This window comes from Cottoperca gobio, chromosome 12 (assembly GCF_900634415.1).
Source record: "Cottoperca gobio chromosome 12, fCotGob3.1, whole genome shotgun sequence".
Classification (NCBI taxonomy): domain Eukaryota; kingdom Metazoa; phylum Chordata; class Actinopteri; order Perciformes; family Bovichtidae; genus Cottoperca; species Cottoperca gobio.
The window spans coordinates 2,423,272-2,444,986 of NC_041366.1; the positions used below are offsets into that span (position 1 = coordinate 2,423,272).

At 40.7% G+C, this 21,715-nt stretch overlaps 2 protein-coding genes across 3 annotated transcripts; both read right to left on the reverse strand.

The window, feature by feature from the left end:
* Positions 1 to 2,874: 2,874 nt before the first annotated feature.
* Positions 2,875 to 12,394, reverse strand: auh (AU RNA binding protein/enoyl-CoA hydratase). The gene is made up of 10 exons (XM_029445227.1): positions 12,090 to 12,394; positions 11,162 to 11,229; positions 10,626 to 10,713; positions 10,351 to 10,437; positions 9,682 to 9,774; positions 9,279 to 9,335; positions 8,470 to 8,657; positions 8,187 to 8,237; positions 5,555 to 5,602; positions 2,875 to 4,327 (listed from the first exon to the last, which is right to left on the reverse strand). Exons 1-10 carry the CDS (start codon positions 12,316 to 12,318, stop codon positions 4,250 to 4,252), a joined length of 987 nt encoding a protein of 328 aa, XP_029301087.1. The 5' UTR covers positions 12,319 to 12,394; the 3' UTR covers positions 2,875 to 4,249.
* Positions 12,395 to 13,397: 1,003 nt separating this feature from the next.
* On the reverse strand, positions 13,398 to 19,544 carry nfil3 (nuclear factor, interleukin 3 regulated). Of its 2 annotated transcripts, none has more exons than XM_029445040.1 (2): positions 19,371 to 19,544; positions 13,398 to 16,681 (listed from the first exon to the last, which is right to left on the reverse strand). In XM_029445040.1, exon 2 carries the CDS (start codon positions 16,597 to 16,599, stop codon positions 15,214 to 15,216), a length of 1,386 nt encoding a protein of 461 aa, XP_029300900.1. In that variant the 5' UTR covers positions 16,600 to 16,681; positions 19,371 to 19,544; the 3' UTR covers positions 13,398 to 15,213. The 2 variants fall into 2 exon arrangements, with proteins under 2 accessions (XP_029300900.1, XP_029300902.1); XM_029445042.1 differs by having other exon boundaries at positions 19,383 to 19,535.
* Between the last annotated feature and the right edge of the window lie 2,171 nt (positions 19,545 to 21,715).

The following is a 21,715-nucleotide window of genomic DNA, read 5'->3' on the forward strand; positions in this document are numbered from 1 at the left end:
AAATGAATAGTAAGTTAATAAAACAGAATCTAAGTCCTTACACAGACACAAAGTAATGAATCAATGTCAACAGCAGAAACTGTAAAGGTGCAGTATAGAAATGCAGGATTTTGAATCCTCTTTTAACGGTCACACACATGTACACATGTTTACAGCTCACACAGTTTAGACTCTGCATTTAACCCATCGTAGTATCAGGAGCCGTTATCAGCAGTGTGGGGGTCCGGTGCCTTGCTCAAGCCCACCTCGCAGTGTTGCCAAAAACATAACTTCATCTTACAAAACAAAAATGACGTAAATTATTAACAATAAAAAACGGTTAGCTATGCATAAGTAGTACATAAATACATACATAAATGCATACATATACAGTATGTACTCACAAACACAGAGTACATACTATAAGTATGAGTTTAATTTAATGACTGTAAGAAACTGGCGCATTATAGAAATGCAGGATTTTGACATTTTCCTGGATTCATCCATACTTTCTATTTCTTTTTTTCCAACACAACATAATTTCTGTCAAATGTTGTATTTGTACTATGTTGTTTATCCTGTACACACGACATCTATTACAAATCTGTCCGTCCTGGGAGAGGGATCCCTCCTCAGTTGCTCTCCCATTTTTCCCCCTTTAATTGCGGGGTTTCTTTTAGGAAGTTTTTCCTTGTGCGATGCGAGGGTCTAAGGACAGAGGGTGTTGTAACCTGTACAGTCTGTAAAGCACACTGAGACAAATGTATAATTTGTGATATTGGGCTATACAAATACATTTGATTTGATACACACTTACAGTATGTGTGTATGTGTACATGCTCACACACATTTACTTACATAGATTCACACATGCATATACATACATATATATATATATATATATATATATATATACACATTATTATTCACATTAACATTAACTTTCTAGCTTTTGGCCTTCGTACTGTATCTCACGGGCTTATCAGCAAAATGAATGAGATACAGCCAAAAGCTTTGAGTTGTGAATGTGAGGGATGATGTACAGCGAACTCTTCTCTCCTGAATCACCCTGAAGGCTTGCTGTTCATTATCCTGCTCATTACACGGCTACTTACTAAAGAAATCAATCATTTGACACAAAATATATTGATTCATAATTTTTTTATTAAATTAGAAATGATTGTATTACTTTCACTAAACAAAATAATCACTTTCTGTTTTCGGAGTTCAAACGGCGTCCATAAAATAATATCAGCGGTGTATATATGTGTATGTATATGTGCTATAAAGAATATGTATATGCTATAATACCATATTATGCTCATTCATTTATAAATGCAGCTGACTTCAACTGCTCAATTCAAATTAAATAGCATGTTTCTCCCTGAGCGTACGATAGCAGATGTAATGTAAGTCAGGTTCATGAAAGAAATAGTTTGCTTTGTTGGTAACTTTACATAAGACCCCTTATTTAGCATTTATAATCCAAACATTCAATAAATGGCTTATGACACACAAAATGTGGTTGTAGGCAGATATGAGGACATCTTTTTAGAACCTGAATGAAATATTTTCCTTAGAGCCTGGTAGCACAATGTGCTACAGCAGTGTGTGATCATGTCTGATGACGTCATGACTTTGGGCTGTAGATATCTACACAGAGAGAAGTGTGCAGAGACCACAGTGTGACGCTGAAGAGATACTACAAACATCTTCAATAACTTCCCTGGTATAAAGTGTAGTGCTGCCAAAATCACACATCGAAGGTCTACTGTTGGTAAGTTTGGAAAAATATGTTTTTGCATAATTTTGGTGAATGTTTTTGGGACGAATATTTATTAATAAAGTGTCCTTGGGCAAGATATTGAACCCCAAATTGCTCCAGAAGGTGTGCGAGTGTGTGATTGAGCGTTACATTAGATGATGAGCAGCTTGTTACCTCGTACAGCAGCCTGCCATTGTTGGACGAGTCTGGGATTTTCATTGCCAAAAACGCCGCTGTAGTTGTTGTGAATATGAAAATAAAGCCTTTGTATCTTTGAACCCTGTTGCACAGCATAGGAGGCAAGTTTCTCATGAAAGCTGTTTTCATCTCGAATGAATCCATCTGTTAAAGTATCAATCTTTAAAAAAGTTAATGTGAAAATGTCATGAGTTGTGATGCATCAAATGATATCCAAGTAGATTGTGGAGTGTGACTTTAGATCAGGGGTGTCAAACATGCTTGTTGACTTTAAAATGTGTAGAAATGTGTTGTTTTGATCATAAAGTAAAATACTGTTCCAGATACCTGTGACTAAATGTTTTTTGCCTTTGTAGATACACCGATCTGTAAGTTGTAATGCACATGTGTAAATGATAACCTAATAATATTGTTGAAATTGCACCTTCTTATCTTAGTAGTTCATTAAATTTGAAGATTTTCAGAATGCCTCTACATTACTGCATAATTATTTTTCCTACAATTCTCCAAAAGGTAATATATAATGTTACATCAGAGCAAACCTCAACTCTAAAGACACTACAGGACGACGACACCACATAGATCACTTCTCATTGTATACGGTACAAGAGAACAGATGGAGACAAATAAGAGTTCAACTGTAATCATTCATCCTAATTTTAAATTCCTACAATTCTTGGTAATCAAAATCAATACTCAAAACAATCTGATTATTACACCTCAATTCCATTTTATTGCAGGCAGTGCTCAGTTCCCACCAGCTTCTACCTGTACTTGAGTTTACTGCATGTGACGGATCCAATCCCCACTTACGAACAAGTCTCAACATAATGCATCTGAGAAAGACACCAGAGCACTGCAGGAGGAAGGATTGAGGCAACCTCATGTCATCAAGTAATTATGTGCACTCAAAACAATACAAATGAGAAACATTTCAGTGAGACAGAAGTTTTATTTGCAACCGTAACATATTTTGTCATGCCCTGTGGGCTGTCCCACTCTGATGGAGCCCCGGGCTCACTCAGGTAAATAACATAAAATCATCTTCACTGCGACTTATTCATCAACACTTTCATAACAGCAGTTTAAGTGTGTTTGTTGGCTTTGAAAAAAAGATGTAATATCAAATATGTTTGGGGGGGAAAAAAAATCAAGGTCCACTTACACACTTTTTCCAGGGCTTGTGTATCTGGATCAGCAGATGAAGTTCTCTCAGTATGAGCAAACTATCAATTCAGCACCAACTGAACACGCCCAATCCACTGATTAAAGGTATTAGATGTGTGACCCTGTCAGTGGAGTTTTTTTGTCTCCCTACTTTTTCCAAAGTTAAGAACAAAGCTTAATGCTTAAAATCACATGTTTTTGGATTATGTCGATATAATTTAAATGAGGTAGTTTTAAGGGTAACCCATATTTCTGAAATGTTTCACTGAGTGACAGCGATGTTTGTACTGTGTTGTTTAGTTAAGCATCGCATTAGTACTACACACTAGGCCAATGTGTCAGTGAACTGTGAAGCACTTAGAGGCACAGGAAAGTTACTTTGTGGTCCTCAAAGCTTTTGTCACAGAGTGTTTTTCTTCCATCATTGCATGTTAACATTATTCTGATTAGTGTTGATCTTTAGAAACATTTCTGCTGATACTAGATTTAGTCTATCCGTTGTTTTCAGCCTATGCATCATGGGTCACATGTCTTTTTTGTCACTACCACAGGGAGGCAAAGTCAGAAATCGTTAAATCCTACACATTGTGACAATAAATCTCAAATCCAAAATTCCACTCTCTGGAAATGATTGAAATGAGAGAAACCCCAGTGTGTTTTATGACTTCATGCAGACACCTCTGGTGTTACTCCGTGTTGTGAACACAGTGGTACGTTTCTATTTAAGTAAAAAAAAGAAGCAATAAACCAGAAATATCAATGGCTCTTTGATTGGTTCATTAGTCAAGAGGGTTAGTGACCACCTGTCAATCATACTTCAAATAAATAACTAATAATATTTTAAGTCATTCATGTTTTAAGTTAGCAAAGTAAGTTTCTAAATATAGTAAGCAGTGGCTAATGATTGGTTAGTTTGCTTGGTTGTAGTCGACACACACAGCAAGTGCTTTACACTTCATTCAATTCACTGGCAAAAACACGAGCCAGGAGCCACCCCCGTGTCCTGCGCTCGTCCTCTGGGGACTGTACAAGTTAATGTGCTGACATGTACAGTTTCACCCGTAAATATGTTGGAAGCAGTGGAGTAGTAGGAGAGCTGAAGGCATCACTCTGTGTGTAGTTTCTGGAAGGAGTGGAGCTTCACTCGCCCTTGAAGTGAGGTCGCCTCTTCTCCTTGAATGCAGACAAACCCTCCAATCGATCTTTAGTCGGGATCACCTTAAAGACAACAGCAATGTGTCAGGACGAAGAAAAAAGCCGCTCTGAAGCATGTCTCCAATGTTCTGAGGGAGACCCTGCACTTTTTGGTCTTTCTAATATGTTATATTGATGAGGATAGACTAAATATAAAAAGCCTCTCAGGAGAGTACAATTCAACACCAGCAAATATTACAGCACCTCTCTAAAAGGCACGGTCCTGCCAATGGTCTGACATTGCACTACGTCTACAGACCTCACAGAGTGAAAGAAGCACCTCGACCTGATATTCACCAGGAACTTCTCTGCTACTAACTTCTCTGCTAAGCCTCTTCATGTCTCCGACTGACCACGTCTTCATACCCTACCCTCGTCCCTTCTCTCGCCGACCCCTCCAACTCCACTGTTGTTTGACTCAGTGCGACTGCGTGCTGACAGAACCAAGGGGAGCTCTTCTCTCCTTTCTCAACCTTCAAGCTTTCTTTCTATACAAAATTCAATCTTCCTTGCTCAACTCTTTTCTATCTTATCTACCTTCCTTGATCCTCCAACTGTTGACACAATGTCCTGAATTTCCCTCGGGATAAATAAAGTATCTATCTTTCTATAATCCTGTCTCAAACCCACCTCTTCATTTCCTATTCTAGCTTCCTTCTCACCCCTGTCCCACCTGTGTGAACCTTGTAGCCTCACTACTGGGGTGCATCAGGTTTCTATTCTGGGTCCCCTCCTCTTTTTCACCAAGTCACTTACTCACATGTCGAGCTATGCAGATGACACTCAACTGATCTTGTCTTTTCTCCAGTCTGAAACCCAGGTGACATATCTCGGATGAACTCCACACCACCTGAAGCTCAACATTGACAAAACTGAGCTGCTCTTCTTCACAGGGATGGCATCTCCATCACCATCGAGAACTGTGTCGGTGCGACACTGGACTAGCAGCTGTTGAGCATATTTGTCGAAGTTGATGTACTTGCATGATTTTTGCAATTTCTGGCTTGTATCCACATGGTTGAATGCACTTAGTGTTTCTTTGGATAAAAGCGTCAATTAAATAAATGTATGTGTGTTGTTAGCGGCGGGGGTAATCATCTGGAAAGAGTATGTGAACACTGACAAGTCTGAATGACTTGAAGTTTCCCTGCTCTTCACATTCTGCCGACATTGCATAAATGCCGCACAAGTCTTAGCTAGGCGGCCATCCCAATGAATATTTCAGCAGCAGCAAATTATTGTTTGACTCACCTGGGCATAGCATGCTTCTTCAATCGCTAGACCTGTAGATAAATCCACCTGAAAGAGAATGTGGCATCTCTCAGTGAATGTTCAGTCCTGATGCTTTCTATTTAACAAGATAATATGCTGCTGCATGTTATTGCTTCTCGGTTAAACAACATGACGGATATCCAGCCTGAAAACAACTGTATTTAAATAAATGCTCCAATAACATATTTTTTTTAGCAATGCCATATTTGACCTAAGACAGCTCTCATCATCATCTACATACATGTCTCATCTTTGTATATTGATTTGTTTATTATGATATTAACATAATGCGATTGCTTATTTTTCTTGACCAGTCAGACTTCTTTTTGGTGATGTCCCTGTGTTCCCAGATGTCAGCTATTCCCTTACAGTACAATGTTATCAGAGTATGGGAAAAAAAAAAACTACAAAAAGGTGAAGGTGAGAGTAACATGTGGGAGGTTGAAACTCCTGCAGGATTTACAGCATTTTCCAAATGTTTTGGCTTCATTTTCTCAACAGAGATTCAATTTGCATGACTGTTCATGCAAAGAGCCAAACTGACTCACTAGGTTCTTACCTTTAAACACAAAAGATTATGCTTTAGTGCAAAGCCATTAATAACATGCTCAACTCACTAAATACAGCCATATTTTAGCACAGTGTTCAATGGTTATACAAGAACAGATCACAAAAATAATTCAATGTATTTGGTCTCATTATTTCAACACCTCTGCCCAGGTGGATCACATTTCAAGCAATGGTGTTCAGGCCTCAAGTATATACCTATTTTACTATAGTATATCTCAAAAGTGAGTACACCCTTTAGATTTTTGCAAATATTCTGTTATATCCTTTCAGGGGATAACATTATCCTACTGAAACTTTGATATAACTTAAAGTAGTCAGTGTGCTGCTTGAATAACAGTATAGATTTATTGTCCTTTGAAAATTACTCAGTACACAGCTGTTAATGTCTAAACAGCTGGCAACAAAAGTGAGTACACCCCATAGTGAACATGTCTAAATTGTGCCCAAAGTGTCAATATTTTGTGTGACCACCATTGTTATCTAGCACTGCTTTAACCCTCCTGGGCATGGAATTCACCAGAGCTGCACAGGTTGCTTCTGGAATCTTCTTCCACTCCTCCACGACGACATCACGGAGCGCACGGATGTTGGACACCTTGCACTCCTCCACCTTCCTCTTGAGGATGCCCCACATGTGCTCAATTGGGTTTAGGTCTGGAGACATACTTGGCCAGTCCATCACCTTAACCTTCAGCTTCTTCAGCAAGGCCGTTGTCATCTTGGAGGTGTGTTTAGGGTCATTATCATGTTGGAAAACTGCCCTACGGCCCAGTTTCCGAAGAGAGGGGATCATGCTCTGCTGCAGGATGTCACAGTATATATTGGAATTCATGTGTCCCTCAATGAAATGCAGCTCCCCAGTGCCGGCAGCACTCATGCAGCCCCAGACCATGATGCTGCCACCACCATGCTTGACTGTAGGCAAAACACATTTGTCTTGGTACTCCTCACCAGGGTGCCGCCACACACGCCGGACACCATCTGACCCAAACAGGTTTATTTTGGTCTCATCAGACCACAGGACATGGTTCCAGTAACTCATATTCTTGGATTCATTGTCTTCAGCAAACTGTTTGCGGGCTTTCTTATGCATCGGTTTCAGAAGGGGCTTCTGTCTGGGGCGACGGCCATACAAACCGATTTGATGCAGTGTGCGGCGTATGGTCTGGGCACTGACAGGCTGACATCCCACTTCTGCAACCTCTGCAGCAATGCTGGAAGCACTCGCACGTCTATTTTTGGAAACCAACCTCTGGATATGACGCTGAGCACGTGGACTCAACTTCTTTGGTCAACCCTGGCGAGGCCTGTTCCGAGTGGAACCTGTCCTGGAAAACCGCTGTATGATCTTAGCCACTGTGCTGCAACTCATTTTCATGGTGTTGGCAATCTTCTTATAGCCAAGGCCATCTTTGTGAAGCGCAATAATCCTTTTTTTCAGCCGCTCAGAGAGTTCCTTGCCATGAGGTGCCATGTTGTCCAGCATTCAGAGAGAATTGTGCCCAAAACACCAAATTTAACAGCCCTGCTTATCATTTACACCTGAATCCTTGTAACACTAACGAGTCACATGACACCAGGGCGGGAAAACAACATCATTGGGCACAATTAGGACATGTTCACTATGGGGTGTACTCACTTTTGTTGCCAGCTGTTTAGACATTAACAGCTGTGTACTGAGTAATTTTCAAAGGACAATAAATCTATACTGTTATTCAAGCAGCACACTGACTACTTTAAGTTATATCAAAGTTTCAGTAGGATAATGTTATCCCCTGAAAGGATATAACAGAATATTTGCAAAAATCTAAAGGGTGTACTCACTTTTGAGATATACTGTATATCTATTAGTGGATTGGTCTGTTGATGTGAAATTATGAATTCCATCTATTTTTCATTCACCCCTCTAACCCCCTCCGACAACAAATAACATTCATATTTTCAGTGTGGAGGTGGAAGATGGATGACAGACAACCCTCCATCAGGCCATGTGATGACATGTTGGTAACACAGCGGTCCTGCCCTGACCTCTAACACTTACCTCTATCCCCTGGTTGATGGCCAGTTTTGCCATCCTTATTGCAATTGGACCCTGTGGAACCAAAAAACAAAGTGACCGTCGGTTTTAAACATTTGCTGTGTGATATAAATTGCTCTTGTGAATTGTTTTGAAGTACAATATTAATTAATTAATTATTCAATAGATAAAATGAGTAAAATCTGGTTATTTAGTCATGACACTCATCACCAAATCAGCGTTTTGTTTCTCCCTCAGTGTATAACGTAGTAAAGAGATCTGCTAGTGAGTGACATGCTCTCGTTACCTGAGGGTTGAACTCGCGGGCGAGCTCCAGAGCCCGCAGGTAGGCAGCATCTCCACTCTCATTCTGCTCCACAGAATGACTGGAGAGACCCAGGCGACACGCTTCGGCTCCATCCACCACCCGGGCAGCAAAGATGAGCTCCTTAGCAAGAGAGACACCAATCACGCGGGGTAGACGCTGTGTACCACCTGAACAGAAGGGACAAGTGATGAGAAACCAGGACGGAACATGGCCTCCACCACAGACACTCAACACATGGCCCCAAGTTCAAGTTAATTGCTGTAAAAAATAGCTTATAATAACCCAGCTTTTTATGCCAAACCATCAAGTGTGACAAGGAACTGTCTGTACTGTCACTCTCAAATAAGAGCAAAAGTGCCTGAACAGGAGTTCCTGAAAGCTCTGTAAACCTGTCACCCTGAGCTGCCTGTCACACGGGCAGTATGGAAGTATGCTAATATCAATAACAGACCTATTAGCACTCTGGAAGGCAGCTCTCTAGATAACTTGTTCTGCACCAAGGTGTTGGACAGAACAGTGTATGCAGCCGACTGACTTTCTCTGTAAGCATATGCTTCCAGCAGCATGTGCCTGTAAAGCAGCCCTCCCTTTTGAAAAGGACCACCTCACAGGGCAGCTGCAGGTAGCACGTTTTGAAAACACACAATCATGCTCTTTTCAAAGAGTTTCTAAATCCCACGGTATTTTAAATGACCCTTCTAACCTGTTGCAGCCCCTTGAGGTGTAAATGTGTAGACAACAGAAAGACTTTCAATGGAAATGTTGAAATAAAGACAATCCATCCATACCTGCTCCAGGAATAATCCCAAGTTTGGCCTCAACAAGTCCCAATTTGGCAGTATTGGCTAGAGAGAGATCAAAGTGCAGAATTACTACTTACACATAAATACCACCACTACTACAGATGTAGAAGACACAAAGAACAAGTTAAATGTTAGATTCATTAGTAATTATCATAAGTGCAATAACAACAATGTAGGCTGCTGGACCTCAAAAGGCTTTGCTGCTCTGACAGCATGTTCAGCTGTGATGAAGACTCATGATGAAGACTCACAATATCAGTAATGTATTAGCTGAGTGGGTCCACAGACAGCCCACACATCTCATTATGTTTAAATAACCTCACCATTCTACTGCTTTGTCAGACACAGACCAGAGGCACTTATCTGGAACCTCTAAATAAAGTCTTACAGGTAATTCGGATGTCACAAGCAAGGGCCATTTCCAAGCCTCCTCCTAAGGCAGCTCCATCAATAGCAGCAATTGTTGGTACTGGCAGGTTACCTGTGAAAGAAAAGACAACAAGTTACCCATCAAGAGACATAAAATGCACACATTAAACCAATGTCCGGGTTTTTATTTAGAAAAGAATGACAGACACTTTGTAAGCCTAACTCTTGTTTCCCCAAGGATTAACTATGCAATATAAATATTTCATCAACATATTCCCCAAACCCATCTACAGGTGCACCTCACATTACACGTCAGACTCGTGTGTTCTGAATCTTAATCCATCAGTGATGTGCATGAAGACTGCTAAAGATAACAAGCAGAATTGATTAAACATGATCACTAAGTGCACTACAATCACTTAATTAGTCATTAATAATTACGTTACTCACCAGGAAATAAAGTCTAATTGGTTGGTCTGCCCTGACTCATGCCGACTTTTCATTAATTTAAGATGTATAGATTTAAGTTAAGCTTTTATTTTTCACTTTTTTCAAAGTAATGATAACAACACAATTCCATGAGATCTGAAAGTCACAAATGTTTAATTATTATTGAATAAGAAAGTGAGACATGAACACCGTCTACAGGGTAGAACACAAGTCAATGAAGCTCCGAGGAGTTCTGTACCCAGCTCTGTGATGAGGGCTCTTGCTTTGGACACAAACGGTCCCACTTCACTCTGATGCATCTTGGCCCTCTCCTTCAGGTCTGCACCTGCACAAAGAGAAAAGGCAGAGGCAGAAAGAGGCATGAAGTGCGGTCCATCACTCAGAGCTTTGGCATCTGCCATAACTTCAGTCACTAATTATTCATAAAGAATGCACTGGCAAAATGTCTACAACTGAAGAACGAGAAGTGAAGTGTAAAGATGTTCCACAACTTCCAATAGCCAAAGAGTGTACCTGCACAGAAGATCCCAGGAACCAAACTGCATATTATGACACTGCGCACTTTGTTATTCTTCTTGACATCCTCCACAACCTCAAACATCTGAAAGACATTGTATTTATTCAAAGACAAAATGTTTTTCTCAAATTGTCTTACGATTTAAATGTAAAATTCCCCTTGTATTAACGAACACAAAAAACAATAACAATAGTAGCTAAACTGAGGCTTCTCTGAGAAGGCTACACATGAATGTCTCTGCAAATGGACACAAAGAAGGTGTTAGGAGGCTCGCAGAGGAGCCCATGTGCACACCTTCCAAATCTCAACTGTGCGTCAAGCAAGTTCATTGGTGGATTCCACTTGTGTCGGGAGACAGGTCGGAAATGGAGAAGAAAACAAATGTACAACATTTTATACAACTATAAGAGAAACAGCCATGTGATCTGAGCGATCCCCTCCGTGCAGCACAGCTTTTATTGCGTTACCAATTATTGGCTTAGTCATCTTTGTTAAATAGATATGTTAAAATAAATACAAGGTAAATACGTACCATTTTGACCAGATTTTTGCTTATGGCATTTTTTGCTTTTGGTCGATTAATCCCAACGACAACAATACCTGAAAGACAGAGTGACATCAGGCTGATTAACAATGGCACAAAGACGTACATATAATATAATGAAGAGCAGCATGTTTGACATCACATAACACCATGATGTTACTCACAACTGGAAACACAAGATCACATTATGAAAACTCAAAGGTTTGTGTCTCCATCTCATACTACAGGTGGTGGTGGCCTAGTGGTCTGGTGTTCGGCATTATGCCCCGAGCGAGGCCCGAGGTGCTGCAGGGACTGTCCCTATAGTTAGTTCACTGTAAGTCGCTCTGGATAAGAGCGTCTGATAAATGACATCTCATTCATTTAATTTCATAATGTACATTTCTACATGCAGTAGACTACAGGCACACTATATAGTAATATATAGTTTTGGCAGTTAGTAGAAACAACATACTTAAACGCTTTAAATTAACAGGATATCATACAATACTCAAATAAATATAATAGCTTACTAATAAGACCCATCAGACATAAAATACAAACACATTTTAGAACATAACTGCCAATTACCTCACACAGAGATATGAATAAATGTAAGTCATTTTAGTTTTCTTAGGCTTCTTGGCTCATTTATCATGTCATCTCTGAACCTGTACACAAGAACAAAGCAACATGCTCCACTGTTATTACTTTTGAGAGTAACTTTACTTTGTGTTTGCCACTTAGTGGGAGGTAGGGGCTTGATATCACGTAAAAAGGTGACGTCAGCGCGTAGACACTACTTTGACAGGGCTTCCTTTTTTTGTGTCTCTGCACCATTACACAATTAGTTCCCGTTTGTTGGAACACTAACGGGACTTCCGTTGTGACAATACAAAGTTGCATTAGACCTGGCACTGACTGTGAGCGGACTTACCGGCGTCTTCTCCGTCCAGGTGTCTGACGCGCAGGTCCTCCTTGGAGTCCGAGCTGTAGTGTCGTGTCACTGCTCCGTGACCGTTCAGGAGAGAAGGCGAGCCTTTACCGGAGAAAACATATTGTCTGGAGCAGGAGGAGGCCGCTGCCAGCCGGCACACACCGTCTCGGCCTGATGCCTGCACGCGGAAGGCTTGCAGCAGGGTTCTGTATCCCACTTGCACCGCCATGCTGAAGAGCTGCAGTGTTATTTGACTTTCAACTTTGAACCCAGTCACATGATGGTATCACGTGACTGGGTGTCTGCAAGGAGCAGGGAGACAGACATAACAAGTGAACGACTATCGTCCTCACGTATTTTGTTACGGACGTGTTGTGAAATATAGGAATAGTTTGAAAAAGATCTATGATGCTACACACGTATTTAATAACGAAAAGTATCGCATACCCTTCGATTGAAATCCTTATTTCTGATGCACTAACTCTACAGTAACATGTCACAAAACAACGCTACAATGTTGTTCATACAAGAAAACTATGGCAATGTGTCTTCAGCTTATTTGAACAACAAAGAATATGTCTTAATATTACCATAACCTGCACTTTGGGTTCCATAATTTACATGGATCTAAAGAGAAGAAATGCTCTTGTTCTCTTCCTGGGATCCTGTTAGGTAAATGTCATTCACAAATGAACATTTAGCAAATATACCGAGCATCAATAATTAGTAATAAGTAATAAACATTTTTCACGTCAGTTAAGTTTTGACTTGTCACAGAAGGAAAAGCAAATACAGAACTAATAACATTATTGATCGCTCTGGTCCATTAAAGTGTCCCAGCAGTGGCAGCATACAGAATAGCAGACCTGCAGCCCCATCACCTGTGACCGGTGTGTTTTAAAACTAGGCCCGACATCGACCCCTGATTTTAACAGCTCAGTTCACCCATATCACTACAAACTGTTTTCTCACTTCCTCCTAGTGATATGAAGCCATGATGATAGTTTCATGCCTCACACAAATGTTTTAAGTGATTGGGAAATAACTGAGCTCAACTTCAGACTTAAATCTTGGACTTAGGTCAGACATCGACTGAAAACAATAACTTGAGTCCCACAGTTGTCTGATGTGAGATCTGACTTGACTGCCTTAATATCAGAACTATCAGCATCAGTCACACTATACATTCAGCCGTCAACCTCTTACCTCTATTTTTTGGGAAAGCAAAGTTTCCTGTAGTTATTCTTTACTTAAACTTATTTTTGAAATAATAATTAAATAAATACACAGAAAAAAACATGATTCAGTGATTAGACATTTATTGTGAACAAAACAATCTTGAGAAAAGTGTTCAGATACAGGTAGCTGGACTTCAGGCTGCTGGGCAGTTGGCGTCATCATCATCATCATCAACGAGATATTCCAAACTATGATAACCAATGAACAGCATTCATTTCAAATGAACGGGGGAATACACTTGAATAACACATGTAAATTGGCTACAGAGAAGGGAGGAGGTGTGATGTAATCACCCAAATAGATATAAGAAATGAATAAATGCAGTGAGCCATTTGCTCAACCCCCGATGCTTCTGAGCTCAGTAATTAAACAGTAATTAATACAATTACAAGAACTGTACGGGGAAAATACTGAATCTCTGGACACTTTTTGATAATACAAATGTAAATGTTCTATAAGTTGATAACATTTGAAGATACAATGTGTAAATTCAGTTACATTGTTCTCAGCTCCATCAGATGCTAATCACAGTTCTCCAGCCGGTTTCACACACAGTCAGTTTTTAAGAAAATCCTCTAAAAATAAAAAATAAAAGTGATGGCTATTTGGCAAACAGTGAACCAGTGCAGCAGAGCCGTTTAAAAGAGATTACGCTAAATTGAGGTTAAAGCCAAAATCTGTAACCTTCTGCATTTTACAACTACAGCAGAGACAATGGAGTGTGTGGTGGTCGAGTCAGTTGTTTCAGCTGCTGGAATGCAGTGATTGTCATTGAGTGCAACATACAGAATATAAGTATCGTTCACTGGAGTGATGAAGGTGAGCAGCATGAACACCCGGACAAAAGAGAACAGAGATTCTGGACTTTAAATGTATTCTTAGAAAGTTTCCTGAAAATAACTTTTATAATTTGATATTAATTATAGGGAAAATAGGGTGGTCATTTAAAGTTGAGTAAATATTTATTCATTTAATATTTCAAACTTTATGTTCAATTATATATTTGTTGACAAATTCAATAGTTTTGCATGTCCGGCCATCTGCTGTGCACTGCTTAAATAACCTCTAGATTACATTAGCAGTTAATTTGAATCAAAGTCCATAAACATCAGTTTTTCCCATTATTTGTATTTAATTACAACTTTCCAGGAAACATCTTGGAAATTAAGAAATTATAAACTCATAAAATGAAGCACTACAAAACATTTCCTTAAAGCAGAGGTATGCACTGCATCTCCACGTCACCACGGCAAAATACAGATGGATACAATATTATTACTACATTAGTTCAAACAGATTTCAGCTTTAAAGAGAAGAATGTCCAGACTGTTAACTGGGCCTTTTCCTGCTCCACTAAATCAAAGCACTACAGTTCAGTGACAGGTGTTTACTGATGGCCCAGTCACAGCAGTTATGAATCATAAAAAATAAAAGCTTTACAGATATTTATTAATATCCTATACATTAATGATGCATGTCACACATCACCGATTAACAATTCACTGTAAATTCTCAAATAGTGCCCAGAAATCCTAATTATAAAGTCTCCTTGTTTTCTGATCTGCCCACGTTTTAATGAGCTGTTAATGCATTTACCTGTTAAACATGGAGCCACATTATACTGAACATTAGCAATAACATGACTTGTGTTAGAGAAGAGTAGCTCTGATGAGCAGAGTGATGTGACTGTTGTACTGATTGAAGTCATTATATTAAATGTACCACGTGAATATAACAGTACAGGTAACAGCCTTAGTTTGTTCCCCAACAGCTATGATTTGAACACCGTTTATTTGAAAATGTACAGTAATCAAAACATTGTTTAACCGCAACATCAACCACACAGTGCAACAGCAAATACAGTGGAAATACAACAAAACTAAGGTCATGCAGAGGAACAGCCTTTTGTTAATGACTCGTGATGATCAGTGGTGCTTTTGGTTGATTCTATCACAGACCCTTGCTGTGCTGTGATAAGTGTTTTCCGAGCAGAGAGCTCGGCAGGGCCCTGTTTAAGATACAAGTCCTCACCATCTGAGAGTCCAGAGGAGCCTTCCTTTACATCCACAGTGGGTTTGTTTGAGACGGGGCTCGTGGTGAGCCTGCTACTCCAGCAGCCATTCTGCAGAGTCTCTGTGTTGCCCTTATGCCACTGCTCAGACTGCTGGGTCCAGTCTTGCATGTTGGTGACCTGTAACGACAAAGGGCACGGGGAGGACTGGCTGTACTCTGATGAGTCCGGAGTGGTCTGGTAGCATCCTCCCTCTGAAACTGTGACGGGAGAGGAGGACGGGTATTCAGGGTCGATGGCCTCCACTTTGATTTGGATGGTTCTGGCTTTGATCCGCAGTTTATGGGGCAAAGCTGAAGAACTGGCATCTGGCACTTTGTGTGTGGAGACAATGACACTTCTTGGGTCAGCTACAGACTGCACTAACCCTTTGGGGACCTGCTGCTCATCCTCACCATCTGATGATTTGCTTACAGCACCATCATCTGAGCTCCTGGGGGAGTTACTGGACGACCTGGTGAGCGGCAGGAATGCAGCAGGCTGGGAGTAGCCTCCAGACAAAGGGCTGGCCATGTAGTTTCTATACAGTTCGTAGGGACTCCTCCTCTCTTGTGCAGAACTGCCTCTCTCTGCTGGTTCTTGCTTGACCTCTGTAGTCCTGCAGATACCAAAGGAGCCCTGAGTCGCAGTGCAAGTCTCGGGCATGTGAGGTGAATGCTTGATGACTGATATGCAGCTACTGCGCGAGTGAAGAGGCTCCAAAACCCTGCTGGAAGAACTTTGGCTAGCATTGGGTGGAAATAACTCTTGGTAGACTTTGATTTTGGTGGAGTTGGATAAACTCTGGACTTCTTGGGCATATGTTGCCAGGCTCACCAGGCCAAATTTCAGCTTCAACGACAACAGCTCAGCCTTGAGGGAGGCATTTTCCTCTCCGAGGGCCATCAGCTTGTTCTCAAGCACCATGTCGTTTACACGCCGCTTCTCCCTGGAGCGTTTGGCCGCCTCGTTGTTTTTGCGACGCCTCTCCCAGTAAAGGTTGTCTTTCTTCTCCTCAGGGATAAACTCTCTTCTCCTGCGACAAGAGGTTTTAGCCTTGAACGGAATTGCAGAGGTTTTGTGGCCCATCACGTCTCTGTTAGCCTCTTGTAAAGCCCCAGACAGGACCCGGTCATCCTCTCCACTGAAGGACTCACTGGAGTCCACTTCTTGCTTGATTGATTGCATATTATCACTGTTGGCTACTGTCAATATGCTCATAGGTCTTTAACTATACACCATAGTGCTTGAATGCTGCACTTGTAACAGCCACATTGAGTTCATCCACTGGAGTTGAGGAACTCTGGAATAACAGATGTTATAGATGTTAGTGTCAAAGGAACAATATTCTTTAATAATGTATTTCCATTAAGTTAGGCATGTTTCCCACTAGGATGATACACTATGAATCTAGACACACAATCTGATTGATTATCGATACATTTGTAATGTTATGAGTCGATAGTGACATTTCAAATTGATTCAGCTGATTCAGTAGGATTAAATATTGCACTTGCTCTGTAATTAAGGTGTATTGCTCTTGAGCAACTATATTAAAAAAGAAACATCAACATTTCCATTTCCATTAAAAAATCTGAAATGCTGCAGAAAAATAAAAATTGCCACTCAAGTTTTGAATACTTGTAGGATGCATGTACACACTTCTCTGTGTCTCCTAGTACTAGTCCAACAAATATTTTTATGTAAGAAAAGAAACATTACAGAAGAAGTTCCACTTTTAGCAAACAGGGTTTCTTGAGATCCTTAGACATACAAATATATATTTTTTTATTTGTTCAATGTGTGTGAGGAACCTGTAGAAATGGGGGGCAGTGTTTCACCTCTAAACTGGCTCCATACAATCTCTAATGTTTGTATTTTAGTTGTAGTAGTTTGGTATATTTCTTGTATTCTGATGTATTCTTTATATTGTGTATTGCATTTCCTCCTGTGTAATGCCTGTCAGTCAGTCAGCAGGGCAACAATACCAACATGCTGAAACTGATCTCCGGCCAGAACTCTGTCTGATCATCTTCAGGTGCAGCTGATCCTCTGTGTTCACTGAGCTCTGATGTTAACGGGGCTGTAGTCCGTGTGACGTTACGTTAGTTTGTTTATTGGACTACATTTAAAGTGACAGAAACTAGAAAATGACGCATATTCGGAGAGGTCGGCAGCCGCCTCTGTCAGACGGAGCCCCAGTCAGGCCAGACAGGGCCCCATTATTGTCACATTTTACAGATGATGGATTAATAGTAGTAATATTTGCTGCCCTAATGTTTTTATAAACATCCATTAAGTGATACATGTCATGGATAGACGTGCACTACATGTATCAAACACATGCAGAGTTAACAGCATCTCCAAATACAAAACATCCGTTCTTTTGTAATGCAAACATTTTTTTCTTTTTAAAGTTACAGCTAAGCGTTGACCTCAGTAGATAAAGTATTACATATAAATAAAGTAATACTTGTTTTTTATAGCCCATTATCAACATAAAGATGACATTTGCATAAAGTTTTAAAGTAATCTCTACTCCTAGGTTTAAAATGATTGTTTCGAGAGGAATGCCACTCAAAGGCAACTTTGCCTGTTTTGGGCTTCCAAGCTCCCATACTTCCAGAGAAGGAACAAAGGACTACAGACAGCTGTAATCATAACAAGTGGCTGCCACAAACTCAAACACAGAAACACACAGCAGCCAGTAACCTGAGGCCTACATAGCACACAGTCATGCTAACACACTTAACTAATGTTAATTATGACTGCTGCAGTAATGTCAATAATAGAAATAAAGGTTAGGGTGACATTTCCCAAATATAATAACTTTGTGTCCTCATTTTCTAATGTCTAATTTTACCATTTCAAAAACCAGCCACTCTATTGACTTGTTTTGTACAGCACGACTGTGGTTATGCAGGAATGCAAGGATCTTTTCAAACGAGGCAACATATGACATCAATACTAAATTTGGATCCCACGTGATAAAATGGGTGGTAATATTACCGCAACGTGAGCTCGATTTAGGGGGTGGCGCGGGGTTCACCGTCGGTTCAGGGCCGCGTATATGTAACCTCCGGAGGGATCGGTCCGGGCCGTCAACACGTCCCATTGTCCCAGAATCCTTCATTGTGTGCGTATAACACACTCAGCGGCCCCGGACTCCAACTGCCAGCTATTTCTATGGCTGCAGACATTATGCAATGATTGCCTGTGTGGCAATAACAAATGGAACCAATGTTTGTTCTGCTCTGTATGTGCGTATAAGTTAAGATAGCTCTTGATGTATAATGAATCATATGTGTCAGATATTGAAGGCTGAGTGTAACAGGCTGTGTTGAGACAATGTGGCCATTCACTCTGTTGACATCATTGCCGTGTTACTCATGGCACTGGCGGCTGAAGCGTGTGCTCCATCTACGCCCTAAAAGTGAGCGGCTATAACGTGAGGAGCCGCTCCAGGACAGAACACTGCGCTGAGTTCACTGTACCTGGATCAATAAGTGACAGCAGCCACAAGGCTTTGAGAACGTTACTGCCGGCCACCTCTCACTCTGGATTACAACACTGTGTCGCAATCCGTAAACTCTTGCTACTGGTAACGTTAACGTTAGGCCTACGTGCCAGAATACACTTTAATACATGTCTCATTTACCGGACATTATCCCTCTTTTATCAGCTATGCACAAGCGAAATACAGTCTAACGTGAACTACGGCAATAACAGCCAGCCGGGATAATACACATGGCCTCAAACTTGAGTTTGGTTTCACCTGTAGTGTGAATATTAAGGTGGCTATTCTAAAATTAAAGTGGGTTTTACACAAGAAAACATGTAAATTAGCCACTGAACATAATTATAAACTAAGCTAGCTGCGCCGCTGAGATTGTGAGACGTTCTCCCGAACTCGTAAACGCAACACCATCCCGCAGAAAGCTCTAAATAAGGATAAGGTTGGCTTAATATTAACCTCAAAATAAAAACGGTACCTCTTCTACCACCTGGTTGGAGTGTCTGGTCTGGTTTCCCACCGCGTATCAAGCACAGCGAAGAAGTTCAGGTTTCCCATCAGCTAATAAATAACTGTCGATGAAATCCAACAAGTTGCGAAGTACCTGGCTCTCCTCTCTGTTTCCTCTCAAGGTGGCTACTGACTCATGGATCTGTGTTAGTAGGTCAGTGGTTAAGCGTATTGGCAGTATGAGATTAATTGACATCAACTGCAGCGAATGGGAGTGCAGCATTTCCCAACATCAGCCAATGACTCTTGGCTTCAGCAGAGAGTTTAAATCTCATATAAAATGTCTATCGTCATCCTCCAAGCGTGTGGGGCTTTTAGGTGCGTCAGTTCATCACACAGTAGGATAATCGGATTTTCACGATTACGAAATTGTACAGTCATATTTAATGTTTATACTACTTACGGCTAATTAGCACCTTTCTTAACAATTTTACAATGTGCTTTACATTGTGAAATGTTGAACTTCTTCACAGTGTATCTGTAGTTGGCTACAGTAAGTAGTTTATCTCCAGCAAACTGACTGACCGTTTGTCGTCAGAGTATTGTATATGAAGTCAGCCAAATCTAGTTATTGTTTTATTTATATCTAGCATAATAAACATTGATCACGGTTTTAACTTAATAGATGGCGCTTAACCAGCCAAAATGTAAAATTGGATGTGATATAATGAATAAACTTGTAATTATACAAAGTAACAATGCCACAGTGTAAAAATATTCATTACGAGTAAATGTTCTGCATTCAAAATTGTGGGGCATAATTATAATCGACAATATTCTATCTTGAAAATACTTGATGATTTAATGAGTTAGGAAAAAGTGATAAAGTGAAGCAACACTGACACATGCAAGTGGTTAAACAGAACATAATTTCTCAACAGAAAAAATAAATCTCAATGCACGACAATTAAGAAACACAATGCAGAAATGGTCTTAAAATAATTTCACTTAGATCCACTGCAATACACTCTGCAATATACTATGCATCGTCATTTTTAGTGCATTTGTGCAACCTAGATGGAATAATACAACAGGATGGGGGACCTGACCATCCAACTGCGTGTTGCGTTGCGTCACTTGCTCATACTGCACAACACCTGTAGGGGTCACTGTTGGATAGCTGCTGTAAATATGAATGCGGATTGTACCTGGAGATTCAGAGTTAAGATGGCTGCTGCATACCAGAGCCTCTGCTTACTGTACATGTGTGTTCCCCAGAAGTTCACATGCCTGTTTGAATGTGAGGACCTTTTGTCAAGCCATCTTGCCATATTGCACTGTTCCACATTACACTCTGACATGGATAAAGGCAATACAGCAGATAAAGTCATCATTACATGAGCCTACATAGAGAATTACAAGTGCACTTAACCCTTTTAACGATCATTTCCCCCTCAACCTTTTTTGAACATAGTAAAAATGTAGGGGAGGAGGCAATGTCTAACAAATTAAGAGAAAAACACATTAATGCTGTATGACTAATACATTCAACTGAAATTTATATGAAAAATTCAAACCAAACCATGTAGGCTATTTTATGGCTACACCCTGCAAAACGGAGATAAGCTCCTCTAGATTTCTTGTACATACTTTTGTACACATTTGACCAGAATTCTGCCTCATGTATGGCTAATTTAGCACCTCAACTATAAAACAAAATGTGTGTTTAAACAGCGCTGCATTACACGTCAGCCTACACGTGCTTGTGTTAATTGTCCAACTGGTAGGAAACCAAGCTCAAGTGCAGTTGGCCTCAGTAACCTTTCTCCAGCTTGGCTCACTGTTAAGGTGTTCATAAAATGTTATCGAATGTACTTCCTGATTAAAGGGGGTTATTGGCCTAACTTGGCTCCATTGTTTGTTTTTAGGTGGGCTCAGACAATGTTTTTAGAAAATTCAATGTGCAGGGTTTTGATTGAGTGCTTTGTCCAACTTGGACAGCATCCTTTTCTTCGTCACCCCTTCAGAACGTCCAGCTCAACCCCCCCTCAGAAGATGGTGCTGGCCACCACAGACTGATAAAACATCTGCATCTTGTTGCAGACGTTGAAGACTCTGAGGCTCCGCAGGAAGTAGAGCCCGCTCTGGCCCTTCATGTAGAGAGCCTCTGTGTTCCCAGCCCTCTCCAGCCTGTCGTCCAGGTGAACTCAGAGGTATTTATAGGAGGGAAACCCCTCGACATCCTCCCCCAGGGTGGATACACGGGTCAGAGGAGGCTTAGTCCTGCTGAAGTCCACCATCAGCTCCTTCGTCTTGCCAATGTTCAGCTTCAGGTGGTTCAATCTGCACCACCCAACAAAGTCCTCCCCCAGA

Excerpts from the sequence above, each read along its gene's own strand:
- auh (XM_029445227.1), bottom strand. The coding sequence starts at position 12,318 with ATGGCGGTGCAAGTGGGATACAGAACCCTGCTGCAAGCCTTCCGCGTG. Across the intron at positions 9,775-10,350 it reads AGCCCTCATCACAGAGCTGG|GTAACCTGCCAGTACCAACA; the intron begins GTACAGAACTCC and ends TTTCTTTCACAG. Across the intron at positions 8,658-9,278 it reads TGGGATTATTCCTGGAGCAG|GTGGTACACAGCGTCTACCC; the intron begins GTATGGATGGAT and ends CCTTCTGTTCAG.
- nfil3 (XM_029445040.1), bottom strand. The coding sequence starts at position 16,599 with ATGAGCATATTGACAGTAGCCAACAGTGATAATATGCAATCAATCAAG.